The sequence below is a fragment of the Gopherus evgoodei genome, chromosome 2 (assembly GCF_007399415.2).
Source record: "Gopherus evgoodei ecotype Sinaloan lineage chromosome 2, rGopEvg1_v1.p, whole genome shotgun sequence".
Classification (NCBI taxonomy): domain Eukaryota; kingdom Metazoa; phylum Chordata; order Testudines; family Testudinidae; genus Gopherus; species Gopherus evgoodei.
Window position 1 is genome coordinate 137,861,407 of NC_044323.1, and position 13,769 is coordinate 137,875,175.

Sequence of the window (13,769 nt, forward strand, 5' to 3'; positions counted from 1 at the left end):
TGCAAGCTCCGGATGATCACCCCGATCGCCTGGAAGCGAGATTGAGGTAAGAAGGCCCTGGCTTGAACTGAGTCCAGGGTTGCGCCTATGAAGTCCAACCTCTGTGTGGGTATCAGGCTGGACTTCTCAGCATTGATAAGCAGGCCCAGCTGTGAAAAGAGGTCCGTAACGGCCTCGACATGCCGTCGCACCTGAGACTGGGAGGACCCTTTCAGGAGCCAGTCGTCGAGGTACGGGAAGACGTGGATTTTTCGCCGACGGAGGTGGGCAGCCACGACAGCCATGCACTTGGTGAACACCCTCGGGGCTGTTGAGAGGCCGAAGGGCAGAACTGCGAACTGGAAGTGCTGGTGTCTGACCGTGAAGCGGAGGTACTTCCTGTGTGGTGGAAAGATGGTGATATGGAAGTACGTGTCCTTCATGTCGAGGGCGGCGTACCAGTCTCCAGGATCCAGGGATGGGATAATGGTTCCCAGGGAGATCATGCGGAACTTCAACTTGAGCATCCATTTGTTGAGGCCCCTTAGGTCTAGGATGGCCTGAGACCTCCCTTGGATTTTGGAATCAGAAAATATCGGGAGTAGAATCCCTTGCCTCTATAGCCCCCGCCGCCAGGAGGGAACGAACCTCCTGCAGGAGGGTTTGCTCGTGAGAGGGGTCCCTGAAGAGGGACTGGGAAGGGGGGCGGGAAGGGGGAGAGGAAGCAAATTGCAGATGGTAACCCTGCTTCACTGTGCGTAGCACCCAACGGTCTGACGTTAATCGGGACCATTCGGGAGGAAGTGGGAGAGGCAGTTGGAGAAGGTAGGGGAAGGATCCTGTGTTGAGACTGGTAAGTCGTCCCCGGGCGCACCTTCAAAAGCCGGACTTGGGGCCCGGCTGTGGTTTGGAAGGCCCTTGGTTCTGGCCTCCCTGGGAGTTGGGTTGGCGTTTGCGTCCCCCCCGGCCACGCCGTCTATTGAGGTCCTGCCTCTGACGGGGTGGGAAGTATGGGCGCCGTGCTTGGGGCCTGAAGGGTCTACGCTGGGTGGAAGGGGTATGCATCCCCAGGGAGCGAATGATGACTCGGTTGTCCTTTAAATTTTGTAATTTGGAGTCCGTCTTCTCCGAGAACAACCCTTTCCCGTCAAAGGGTAGGTCCTGGATTGTATACTGCAGTTCCGGGGTAGTGTGGAGGCTTGAAGCCATGAGATGCGCCTCATGGTTATCCCGGACGCCAGGGTTCTGGCTGCCGAGTCAGCCGCGTCGAGGGAGGCCTGGAGGGAGGTCCTGGCCACCTTTTTACCCTCCTCCAGGAACGCGTTAAATTCCGGGCGCAAGTCCTGGGGAAGCAGTTCGGCGAACTTTCCCACCTCCGTCCAGATGTTGTGGTTATAGCGTCCCAGTAGGGCCTGCTGGTTGGCCACCCGGAGTTGCAAAGCCCCCGCCGAGTATACCTTGCGATCCATGAGGTCCATCCGTTTTGCCTCCTTGGACTTGGGGGCCGGTGCCTGCTGGCCATGCCGTTCCCTGTCATTAACCGACTGGGCCACTAGGGAGGAGGGTGAACATACAGGTACTCGTACCCCCGAGAGGGTACCATGTACTTCCTCTCCACCCCCTTAGCTGTCGGCGGGATGGAGGCTGGTGATTACCATAGGTTCTCGGCAGTGGACTGAATGGTCCTTATGAACGGAAGGGCTACCCGGGTAGGCGCATCAGCCGAGAGGATGCTCACTACCGGGTCCTCCACCTCTGCGACCTCCTCGACCGGGAGGTTGATATTAAGAGCCACTCGACGGACGAGGTCCTGGTGGGCCTTGAGGTCTATCGGTGGAGGCCCCGATGCCAACAACCCGGCCACTGCCTCATCTGGTGAGGAAGAGGAGGAGGATACCCCGGGGATAAGGCTCTCCTGTACGGCCTCTTGCTCTTGACCTGGTTCCTGCTCCTGTTGTCCCGGGGAGTGCGTGGGCGACTGTCTGTCCGACTCAACCACCGGGGGGCGGGAAACAGTGGCCTCTGGTACCCGATGCTCTGAGGCGGTGGGACGTATCTGAGGCACGGGGGCGCCCTGGGCCTGATGGTAAGCCCAGGGTGTCCAAAAACCCCACTGTTGGGCACCCGAGTCCTGTAGTCGGGGGTCTTGGAACACACCCAGCGGTGCCTCGGGGTCCTGGTCCCCATAGTAACTGCCCGCCTGGGAGGATGCCGACGAGCCCCTTGATGGCCACGGTGGTGCTTCAAAAGTCGGTGCCGCGGTACCGACCGACCTCACACCTCTGGACAACGGTGACCGGTGCTGGCATCGGTGCTGGGATCGAGACCGGGACCTGCGACTGGCTCGGTGCCGGGAGGTCGACCGGGATCGCGAGCGCCATTGCCTAGATCTGCTCCTGGAGGTGCGGCGCCCACCTCGGTGCCGAGAGCTAGAGCAGTGTCGGGAGTACCGAGTTGACCCTCGGGAAGTAGACCGGCGCCGGGAGCTCGACCGGTGCCGGGAGTCTGAGCGGTGCCAGGAGTCTGAGCGGTACCGGGGTGATCGGTGCCGGGAGCTCGACCGGTGCCGGGAGTCTGAGCGGTGCCGAGGCGATCGGTGCCGGGATCGTGATCGATGCCTTGAGCCTGAGTGGCGCTTGATGTGGAGCGTCCACGGGACCACGATCTGGAGCGGTGCCGGCCTGTTACACTGACCGAAGCTGGTCTGGTCAGGGTCGGTTTGCCCACAGAGCAGAGAACCCGCACCGGCGGTGCCGGGGGTAAGGGCATCGGTGCCTCGGTGATTGCAATTAGCTCCCTCGCCGCTGCAAATGTTTCCGGGGTAGAGGGAGAGGCGAGCTCCACCACGGTGTGTACCGGGGAGCTGCCAGGTGCCGGACTCGACAGCCCGCGTGGGGTCGGAGTCAACGGTACCGGCTTCGGCGGTGCCGCGGCAGGTATCGGTGCCGGGCGATCCACCTTCTGCGCAGGGTCTGACTGCGGGATGGCTGAAGGCAAGATAATCTGTGCCTTTGCAGCCTTTGGCCTCGGGGAGAGGGAGCGGCTCTGGGCCGGTTTTGGTGCCGGCTTCTTGGTGGTGGCACTCGGTGTGGCGGTGCTCTTGCTCACCTGCTGACTTGCGCTCGGTGCCGAGGGCAAGGGTGTCAGGGCCGCTTCCATGAGGAGCTGTCGCAGTCTAATGTCCCGCTCTTTCTTGGTCCTCAGCTTGAAGGACTTACAGATCGCGTACTTGGCTGATAAGTGCGACTCCCCTACGCACTTCAAGCATGAGTCGTGGGGGTCTCCCACGGGCATGGGCTTGTGACAAGCCGAGAACTGCTTGAAGCCCGATGAGCTGGGCATGGGCTCCGGCTCCCGGTGCGGGGGGTGGGGGTACCCCGATCCCCTCGCTACCACTACTAACTAAACTAACACACTATATAACTTACTAACTAAGAACTATATATCTATATATGTACAATAACAACTATAACTGCTATATACAACGGTAGCAAAACGAGCTGCTAGGGAGTGTGGAGGTCAGCGAAGCAACGCTCCACAGTTCCAACGACCGACACGGGCGGTAAGAAGGAACTGAAGGGTGGCCGGGTCGGCTGGGATATATATGGGGCGCCATAGCGGCGCCACTCCAGGGGGCGCCCAGCCGACCCGTCTGGGTTGCTAGGGTAAAAGTTTCTCCGACAAACGTGCACGCGGCGCGTACACACCTAACTGGAATGCATATGAGCAATCACTCGAAGAAGAACACCTGTTCTCACTTTCAGGTGACATTGTGAACAAGAAGCGGGAAGCATTATCTCCTGCAAAATGTAACCAAACTTGTTTGTCTGAGGGATTGGCTGAACAAGAAGTAGGACTGAGTGTACTTGTAGTCTCTAAAGTTTTACATTGTTTTGTTTTTGAATGCAGGTTTTTTTGGTACATAGTTCACTTTCATGATAAAGAGATTGCACTATAGTACTTGTATTGGGTGAACTGAAAAATACTATTTCTTTTGTTTTTTACCGTGCAAATATTTGTAATCAGAAACAAATATAATGTGAGCACTGTACACTTTGTATTCTGTGTTGTAACTGAAATCAGTATATTTGAAAATGTAGAAAACATCCAAAAATATTTAAATAAATGGTATTCTATTATTAACAGCACGTTTAATCGTGCAATTGCTATTTTTTTAATTGCATGATTAATTACGATTAATTTTTTAATCACTTGACAACCCTAGTTTTAACACATGCCCTATCTCTCTTTAATACAGACCTGAACAACTGGTAGACACAACTATCTCAGCCCAGTGATGCAACAGGATGGACCCTAATAAGCCATGCAATCCACTTTGTCAATGTAGAGACCTAATATCTATAACATATGCAGTTCAAGTGTAGTAACCAGATAAACAGCAGTTTACTTAATGAGTATTTAATACTGTTTGGTTGTCTCTGCATGGAGAATGATAATATGGGATAGTTACAGAACACTGAATAGCAATTCAGGGGAATGTGCAATTACTGGTGGATGGTGCATCTTATTCTCAAATAACTGGACCAAGACAAAGGAATTAACTTCATTCTAGAGATCTGTGCTGAGGCACTGATGACCTGGCCAATCTGTGCATACAGAACAGCCATGTCACTTCTATTGTAAATTACTGAGAATGTACTGATGCAATTGACACTGACATATAGGAATGCTTATGATCTCATTTACAAGAGTTTCACAGCAGTGTAACTCTACTGTTTTCTGGGTTACTCCTGATTACACCAATTTCAGTGTAATTAGGGGCAAAGGGTCATATCATTAGCCAGTGTAATCTGGCATAGCTCCACCAAACTCAGTAAAGCTATGCTGATTTGTGCTAGCTGAAGATCTGGCCCAAAGGCTGCTTACATTCAGCTGGTTAGGACCATGTTTGGGCAGTTTACACATACCATAAAGGCTTGTGATTAATACATCCAAACTTTTGCATAAAATCACTACAGGTTTTGGCTTTGTAAACCGACATTTTATTTTTTTGACCATGTCCTCCCATTCACCTTCACCTCTGCACCTCTTTAAACTTGTACATATGCCAGGGGATATCAGACAAATGCCTCTATAGTGCATTAGTTAAATCCAATAGAAAACAGAATTTCTTAGGATGGGTAACAGCTGCAGAAGCATGTTTCATTATTTTACCATGTAACATGCACTGACATCAGTTTCCTGTTGGCCACATAGGCATGGTACAGCACAGAGCAACTGCACAACTAATACACAAAACCTAATGATATTTTTGTGAGTAAAATAAAACTTTGGTATAATCTAAGGCAGCTGCCTCTGGAAATGTTAATTACCAAATACCATAGTAATGGACACTATATAAGAATCTAGATAGATTGGATGGGTTTACTGACCTGGATGCTAAACCTAAAGCTCTCTGAGTGGAATTTGAAAAACAAAAAAAGGCAAGACAATTCATTATATCATTGATTATTATGTACAAGCATAAATCAGTTCCCTCAGGGAACTCTTGCAAATTAAACGAGAGAAAAACATGCCGTAATTAGAAGGCTGAATTATTAGTAGCAGAGCATACTCAGTTAAAAGAAATCATATGAAAAGAAAGCAGAGTTAAATCTGATTGTAGACATTTTATATACTTTTCTAAGTACATATAACTAGTTTTGATTCCAACGAAGTTGCTGAGATTTCTGCAGTCAAACAAAGAATCAGGAAGGAACTAAGTACCAATTTCAGAGCTTTTTAAAATTAAGAGTGATTTTGCTATCTCATCCCAGGTTATTATACATTTGCCTCTTCACCTAATGGAGAATGAGTGGTAGCAAAAAGAAGGTATAAAAGCGCAAATAAATGGAAACAGAGCTCTCAATTACCACTGCCACTGTCTGATGGAATACTTCGCAGCTCAATTCTTGGTACAAGAACTATGTATACACACACACACCACCTAACATATGGTTACAATCATCTGCAGGCAGCTACAGTCTTAATTTGAGCTAGAAAATAATCCATTTTGTTCACCTACTCCACCCCTCCTGCAATCCCACTACAGACTGTCTGCCAAATTTGAGACAACTATTTGACCTTTTTGACAATCTTCAGCTCATTATTCACATGAGAACTTGCAGCAATGACAGATAAACTGCTCCTTAGCACTTGTGGGGAAAAGAGGGGCAGGGTAGAGAACCCACTCTGAATTTCTCTGAGTGTACTGAGCTAAGAAAATGAAACAGATTCAAAACTGCAAATCCAAGGTAATTGAACCTCTGGTGGAATGAATTCCTGACTCTGGGCATCACAAGCATGGTAAAAGAAAAGGCTGTTTAAGTTACAGTGAATAAGCTACTCATGGCTTCCTAAAGTCTTGAAAAGTGCACACTTCAAAGAAATAATCACTTCAAAGCAAGAACCAACTAATTCCTACTTCAGAGTTGAATTCAAAGGGAAAATCAAATGTGTTTATGGATTGTGTTTAAATGGCAAACAAGTCAAATAAGGATGCTTTCAACATTGAATAATGCAGTATTTATAAGTATAGAAGAGGAGGTGAGCTTGCATATTAATTTTATTTTTAGATATCTTCTAACTTCAAAAAAAACATCCTTACTCTGATCTCTACAAAATGTGCTTGCCTGGACCAGTCGCTAACCACTTGACTGGCTGGGACAAGAAAGAGGCAGCTCTCTTCAGCGGCAGCTCTAACACCATAATTTAAATGTCCTATCCTCTGGTACACTCCAAGTGATGTGGTTTATGGTGTCTTCCCCAAGACGGAGCTAGTCTCTTCTATGATGTGTGATTAACTGAAACTGACCCAAGGAGTGGCAGTCTCAACAGTGCTTGGGGACATTTATCCCTTTGATATGGTAACAAGCATAACTGTTACACCACTGAACTGCCTGACACTTCTACTTTTGGAAATGAACATTTAAATGAAGTAGAAATTATATCCTTCAGTTGTCTGTTTTATCATGTGCACATCGCTGGCTTACTTATAAGAAAGACTGTTTCAATTCCTGATTTCCCTTCAAAGAGGTCACATTTTCAAGCATGGGCACCTTAATATGATGTCCACATTTAGCATTTGGATGCAGATACTGGCATTTAGATATTATTAAAAGGCCATTCACATACCTACCGTGAGTGCTGATCTGAGCTTTCAAATATGGGAGTCTGACCTCTTTTAGGCTCACACATAAAGTTGGACTTCCAATGTTAAATTAACCCCAGCTTTCCCCCAGCAAAGTAATGAAGAAGGTAGAGATAATCACCTCAACAACCTCTGATCTCCACTAGTGTCCTGCCTAAATACTTCCTCATAAGGCTTCAGATCTGCACATGGCACACAGATAACACTAATGGCAGAAACAACAACTGTTCTCTCTATCCAAAACCTCTGCTCCTTGATTATTGAAGTCATGCATTGCTACAGAGTCTTTCCAGGCTCCCCTCTACGTAACTGCATCAGTAGTCACAAACATATCCTTCCATATTCAATTATCAAGGAGCCTGCACCTCTTCCGCTCAGACTTGGCCCTAGTCATGGTGACTTGTGCCTTCATCCCGCCCAGGTTGGGCTACTGTTACACGGTCTCTTTGGGTCTGTCCAAGAAAGACACATTTAAGTTTCAGCTCATCTAACACCAGACAACTCACCTCATTTCTAGGAGAGATAAGAGACACATGCTCCCCACTCTTCCCTTGTGCATTTCTAGATCCACTTGAGGGCCAATTCCTTATCTTCAGTTCCATCAATAGACTAGGACTTGGCTACCTCAGGATCCACCTGTTCCTCATGTCTACACCAAGAAAACTACTATCAGCAGGGACAATACAGCAGACAGAGCCCAAGGTGCAACTCTCAGCAGTTAGAAGAAGAATGCATTGCAAGGAGGGCCCGAACGACGGGGCTCCCTACCACCAGAGATAAAGGCTCCTGTTTCCTCTTTTAGAACACAACCCATAGCACACATCTTTGGAGAGACGTCCACAAGAAAGACTACAGAAGAGCTACGAAGACTGTCCCTTCCCTTAGATAACTTCTCTCAAAAAAAAAATACATCCTAAATAAAGGAGGCGCAGAGAAAAGCATCCCTCCTCAGGAAACAGTTTTACTTCTTTGTGTATTGTGTTTGGGACCTAGCTACTGAAGTGACCGTTCTGTTCTACAGTCGTTTAAAAGGGCAGGTACCTCCCATGGTTCTATAACAAAACAAGGAGGGAGAGAGGAACAGCACGTTTGTCTGAATTTCCATAAAGGAAAACAAGGAAAGAGTAAAGCGGTGTCTGAGGAAAACACATTAAATACAGAACAGATTTAGATACGTTCAGTTTTGACTTGAGATGTCAAAATGGTTCAACTCAAATTAGAATGGAGTTTATCATCTCTTCCAGCCTCAATCTGCTTCAGAATATTGACTACAGATTTAGACAAGTTTCTGATAGTGGAGAAGTTCCTTATAGCCTAGCATTCCCTGAATGGAAGAGGGGAAAAATAACAAGGCTTATATTTTACACTAGTCTTCACTGCTGGAGTTGCTGGCTGAGGCTGAGCAAATCAATGAGGAGCCTGATAAACTGTGGCATCCATGGCAAATATCTTCACGATAATAAGGAAATAATGGAGGGTTTAAGAATAAAGGTCTCATTATGCCAGACAAAAAGGCATAAAAGGTGTAATTAACTGAAGTGAACTGCAAACTTAAATTGTAAATAAATCTTCAGATATTTACCTATGTCTTCTCTGCAGGAATAAGAGTATTTTAATACAAGAAAGAAAAACTACTGTTTGGAACAAATGGATTATCAAGAGAAAAGCGCTACATTTAAAATGTCGTCATTGGAAAGCAACAACGTTAACTTTTCTCTCCACAATATCTGTATCTATTTATTCTCCTCTGTAATTTCACAGATAATCTTCACAAGCCTTTCTACATACAATTTAGAAATTAGTGGACTGCATTTAGATCATGACATTTTGCTGTGTAAACAAGGATGTTATAACAAACAAGTAAATTACAGCATTATACTGCACTCACTATGATGAGTATTAAGCTACTTCCTAGTCTCATTGTCATGTGAGCCAGAAGGTTTTTTTAAAAACATCATAATGTCTGTATTACTTTAAATAGAATTTGTATGCTGCTTTTTAAAAAAAGTTACATATATTAAACTTTACTCAATGAATATACATTCTTCCACAGAAAAAAATTAAGTTAGCAGACAGACCACAACAGATCTACAAGCTAAAGGCCAGGTTGTGGCATTTGCACAATGGCCTGTGATACGGGGTGGTCTGGAGACAGCTCACCCCAGGAAGAGGACAGTGCTTAGAGAGGCACAATTCTTTGCCAATTTCCCTACAATGCATTACGCTCCTGTTGACCAGCCACCTCTGTGGGCTAGTGGCAGGGAGTAGGTTAATCATTAGAATATCAGGGTTAGAAGGGACCTCAAGTCCAACCCCCTGCTCAAAGGAGGACCAATCCCCAGACAGATTTTTGACCCTACATGGCCCCCTCAAAGATTGAACTCACAGCCCTAGGTTTAACAGGCCAATGCTCAAACCATTGAACTAATGGCTCCATACCCTTCCTGACCCAGTGGGGAAGAGGGACATGGAGGAAGGCTATGGTTGCCTCTGGCCCTGGTACAAAAAACTTCAATGTAAAGGGGTGGTTCCTTGTGTGTTCTGTGCAAGGAACAATCCAGTCCAAAGCGAGAATGACAATGAAGCTTATCCCTTGAGCTGTATGAAAACATTTGGCAAATGTTAAGTGAACCTAATCTAACCTTTTTTTGGCTTTATCTCAGTAATGTATCATTGCACCGTCCCTACATGGTTCAATAGCTCTGATTAGGGCATACAGTATCCACTTTATGATTGGCCACTCCCAATGACAAAAAATTTCAGGTTGCATCTTGCTATCTGAAGTGCCACCACTCTTGGAACCCTTATCCCATTACTGCATCACCCTCAGCACTGCGATAGTGCTCTAGCTGGGGTGGAATAGAACTGCTTCCTATATCAGACTCTGGTCGCATATGTAGGCCAAGTGGGTTGCTTGAATACAAATTTCACTGCATTGTATTTGAATGAATCTGGGTTTTGTGAGATGACAACACAGTGGACCCAAACAGTAAAATCAACAATATCGCAGGGACAATGAGCAGCATCAGCAACTGAAGGTGCCATGTCAGCAGCAACAGAACACAAATCTGTCCGTCTAGGAATTTATACTGCACTCCTCACCAGAATATTAGAGAGATCCACAAGTTGCCATAACAAGACAGGGAACAAACTAGAAAACAGCTCTGTAAATATAGCTGTTGCTTGATTTTCCACAAGGGCTTTTATACCTTTAAAAAAAGGTAGAATCTAAATGTCAGCCTGTCTACGCAATGGGAAATTTATAGGTAGTTTTACTTTTAAAATCAATCAATCAATCAATCAATCAATCAATCAATCCCAAGGAAGCCTGGAACGGGTTCCTTAATTTCGTCAACTCTGTGCATGCAAAGGAAGTATGTATGCTGAGCTATCAGCATTGATTTTTTATTTATTGATTTTTATTTTATTATTTATTATATTATTATTATTATTTTTAGAGAAAATGGTTCATTTGTTTGAAGAAAACGTAAAAATTAGGGCTGTCGATAAATCGCAGTTCATTCATGCGATTAACACAAAAAAATTAATCATAATTTTAAAAAGTAATCGTGATTAATAACAGTTTTAATCGCACTGTTAAACAAGAATACCAAGTGAAATTTGTTAAATATTTTGGATGTTTTTCTACATTTGCATATATACTGTATTCTATGCTCTAACTGAAATCAAAGTATATATGATTTTTTATTCTAAATATCTGCACTGTAAACATATCAACAAAAATCATATTTTTCAATTCACCTCATACAAGTACTGTACTGCAATCTTTTTGTCATGAAAGTGCAATTTACAGATGTAGAATTTTTTTTGTTACATAACTGCACTCAAAAACAAAACAGTGTAAAACTTCAGAGCCTACAAGTCCAGTCTGTCCTAGTTCTTGTTTAGCCAATCAAGTTTATTTACATTTACAGGAGATAATGCTGCCTTCTTCTTATTTACAATGTCAACAGAAAATGAGAACTTTTGAGTGGGCACTGCAAGTATTTATGTGCCAGATATGCTAAACATTCATATGCCCCTTCATGCTTTGGCCACCTTTCCAGAGAACATGCTTCCATGCTGAGGACACTCATTAAAAGAAATTGTCAATTAAATTTATTATTAAACTCTTTGGGGGAGAATTGTATGTCCCCTGCTCTGTTTTATCTGCATTCTGCCATATATTTCATGTTATAGCAGTCTGAGATGATGGCTCAGCATATGTTGTTCATTTTAAGAACACTTTCATTGCAGATTTGAAAAAACGCAAAGAAGATACTAATGTGAGATTTCTAAAGCTATCTACAGTGTGTGACCCAAGGTTTAAGAATCTGAAGTGCCTTCCAAAAATCTAGGAGGGTGAGCTGTGGAGAATGCTTTCAGAAGTCTTAAAAGAGGAATACTCCGATGCAGAAACTACAGAACCAGAACCATCAAAAAAGAAAGCTGTTTTGGATTGTTATTGAGCAGAACCAATCATCAGCATGGACGTGTGTCCCCTGGAATGGTGGTTGAAGAATGAAGGGACATATGAATCTTTAGCACATCTGGCACATAAATAACTTGCGACGTCGGCTACGACAGTGCCATGAGAACACCTATTCTCACTTTCAGGTGACATTGTGAACAAGAAGTGGGCAGTATTATCTCTCTCAAATTGTAACCAAACTTGTTTGTCTGAGCGATTGGCTGAACAAGTAGTAGGACTGAGTCGACTAGCAGGCTCTAAAATTTTACATTGTTTTATTTTTGATTGCAGTTTTATTTTGTACATAATTCTATATTTCTAAGTTCAACTTTCATGATAAAGAGATTGCATAACAGTGCTTGTAATAGGTGAACTAAAAACACTATTTCTTTTGTTTTTTACAGTGCAAATGCTTGTAATCAAAAATAAATATAAAGTGAGCACTGTAAACATTGTATTCTGTGTTGTAACTGAAAGCAATATATTTGAAAATGTAGAAAACATCCAAAAATATTTAAATAAATGGTGTTCTATTATTAACAGTGCGATTAATAGCGATTAATTTTTTTTAATTGCTTGACAGCCCTAATAAAAATTATGAGGACCTCACAAAACATATTAAAAAAAGACAAGCTCAAAATTTAAGATTATCATAACTTACTGTTCCTTTGGTAGTGACATGTAATGGAACAAAAACAGGTTTGTGCCCTTTTGTGTTTCTTTATGGTGGTTGTTTGGATTTTAAATATGCGTTTACTTAAATTCAGCCTATTTGTTTATAAGAGATGGACCTTGGTAGAAAATAACATTATGCTGGCTAGTCCAAGAAATTGGAAAGAAAATTTAGGCTAAATTACATTTTTCTGCATGTCAAATTATTTTATTACACTTTATTACAAAATGAAAAATAAGAATAAAAGGAAGCCTACAGGAGCCATTATTGTTCTCCATAAGTTGCTCACAATAATGTTAGACTGGGATCAAGATCGGTGCTAAAAAGTAAAATTTAAACTCTAGTAGCCACAGAAGTGGCCAATATAAAGTCAAGAAAAATAAAACTCCATGTAGACTAATGGTCTGATTTTCAGAGGCCCTGAGCACCCGGCTGCTTCCACTGATGTAAGCTCCTAAATCTGACCAATTTCTATGGCATGGGCTCTCCACTTGTGGGATCATGATAACCACCCTGTCCTACCCATATTGAAGAATGGGAGAAGGGTCTCAGCTAGATCCTGGCCAGGTGGGATCCCCAGAGGAGGACTCAGTATGGAAAAAGTTGAGAAGCACTGTTCCATTGTGTCCTCTCAGACAATCTTCTCACAACTTCATCTGTTGCAGTATATTCAAACAAACAAACAAAACAAACAAAAACCCAGCATCTTTGCTCTCCTGTCCTGTCCCAACATATTTTAACGAATAAAACAGGAAGACCTTAAAAATCAGTATCGTGTCTGATTTTCATAGACATCAAAGATTCCATTGCACTTTTCTCATAAGCAGGGGTTTCCCTGGAGTCCTTGACCAAACTTTCTCTCCATTTTTTTCTGGTGGAAAGTCAGCCTCCAACACATAGATGGATTCATTTCAGTCCTATGCGTTTATATAGACTGAAGAATTTAGGGGATGGGAGGTGCTAGATCAGCGTAAAATATTTCTGTTACATGCAGGAAAACATTCTTCATGGTTTTTGTTTCAGAAGATACTTACATAAATTTTATTTTGCTGATATCGCTGGAATAAGTTGTGCATGATGGAGCCCTCATGGAGGTCTACGAGCGCTGCCATGTCTTCCACACTTTCCACACTTGTTTGATGCATAGCTGTTACTTTTTGGTGCGTGATTGTACTCTGTTTGTAAGTGAATACCTGAAGGAGGAAAAACAGGCAGTGCATTAAAGTATCATGGCTATACAAAAAAGTATTGTTCAAGCTGATAAACTGGACAGAGGTGAAATTCAGAGGGTCAAAACAAAGCACCTTCACCATGTCCGTCCAATTTATACCTATTTTGAGGATTTATGGGAGACATAAGCCTTGTAGACCTGCACAGGAAAAAACTACTCCTGAGGTTACTAATAACTACATAATGAGTAGTCAGAGGATGACAGTTCGGTTTGAGGTGAATAAGTCCCATCATTGCACACTGCACTATTTAGGACTTCATTTACC

At 44.0% G+C, this 13,769-nt stretch overlaps 1 protein-coding gene across 1 annotated transcript in view; it reads right to left on the reverse strand.

Moving 5' to 3' along the window:
• The window catches only part of LOC115646181 (unconventional myosin-X-like), a 157,202-nt gene that overhangs the window by 36,657 nt on the left and 106,776 nt on the right, over positions 1 to 13,769 (reverse strand). Inside the window, exon 3 of the mRNA XM_030551743.1 lies at positions 13,308 to 13,466. Coding sequence (XP_030407603.1) covers positions 13,308 to 13,466 — 159 coding nt within the window. The remainder of the gene's footprint in view (positions 1 to 13,307; positions 13,467 to 13,769) is intronic.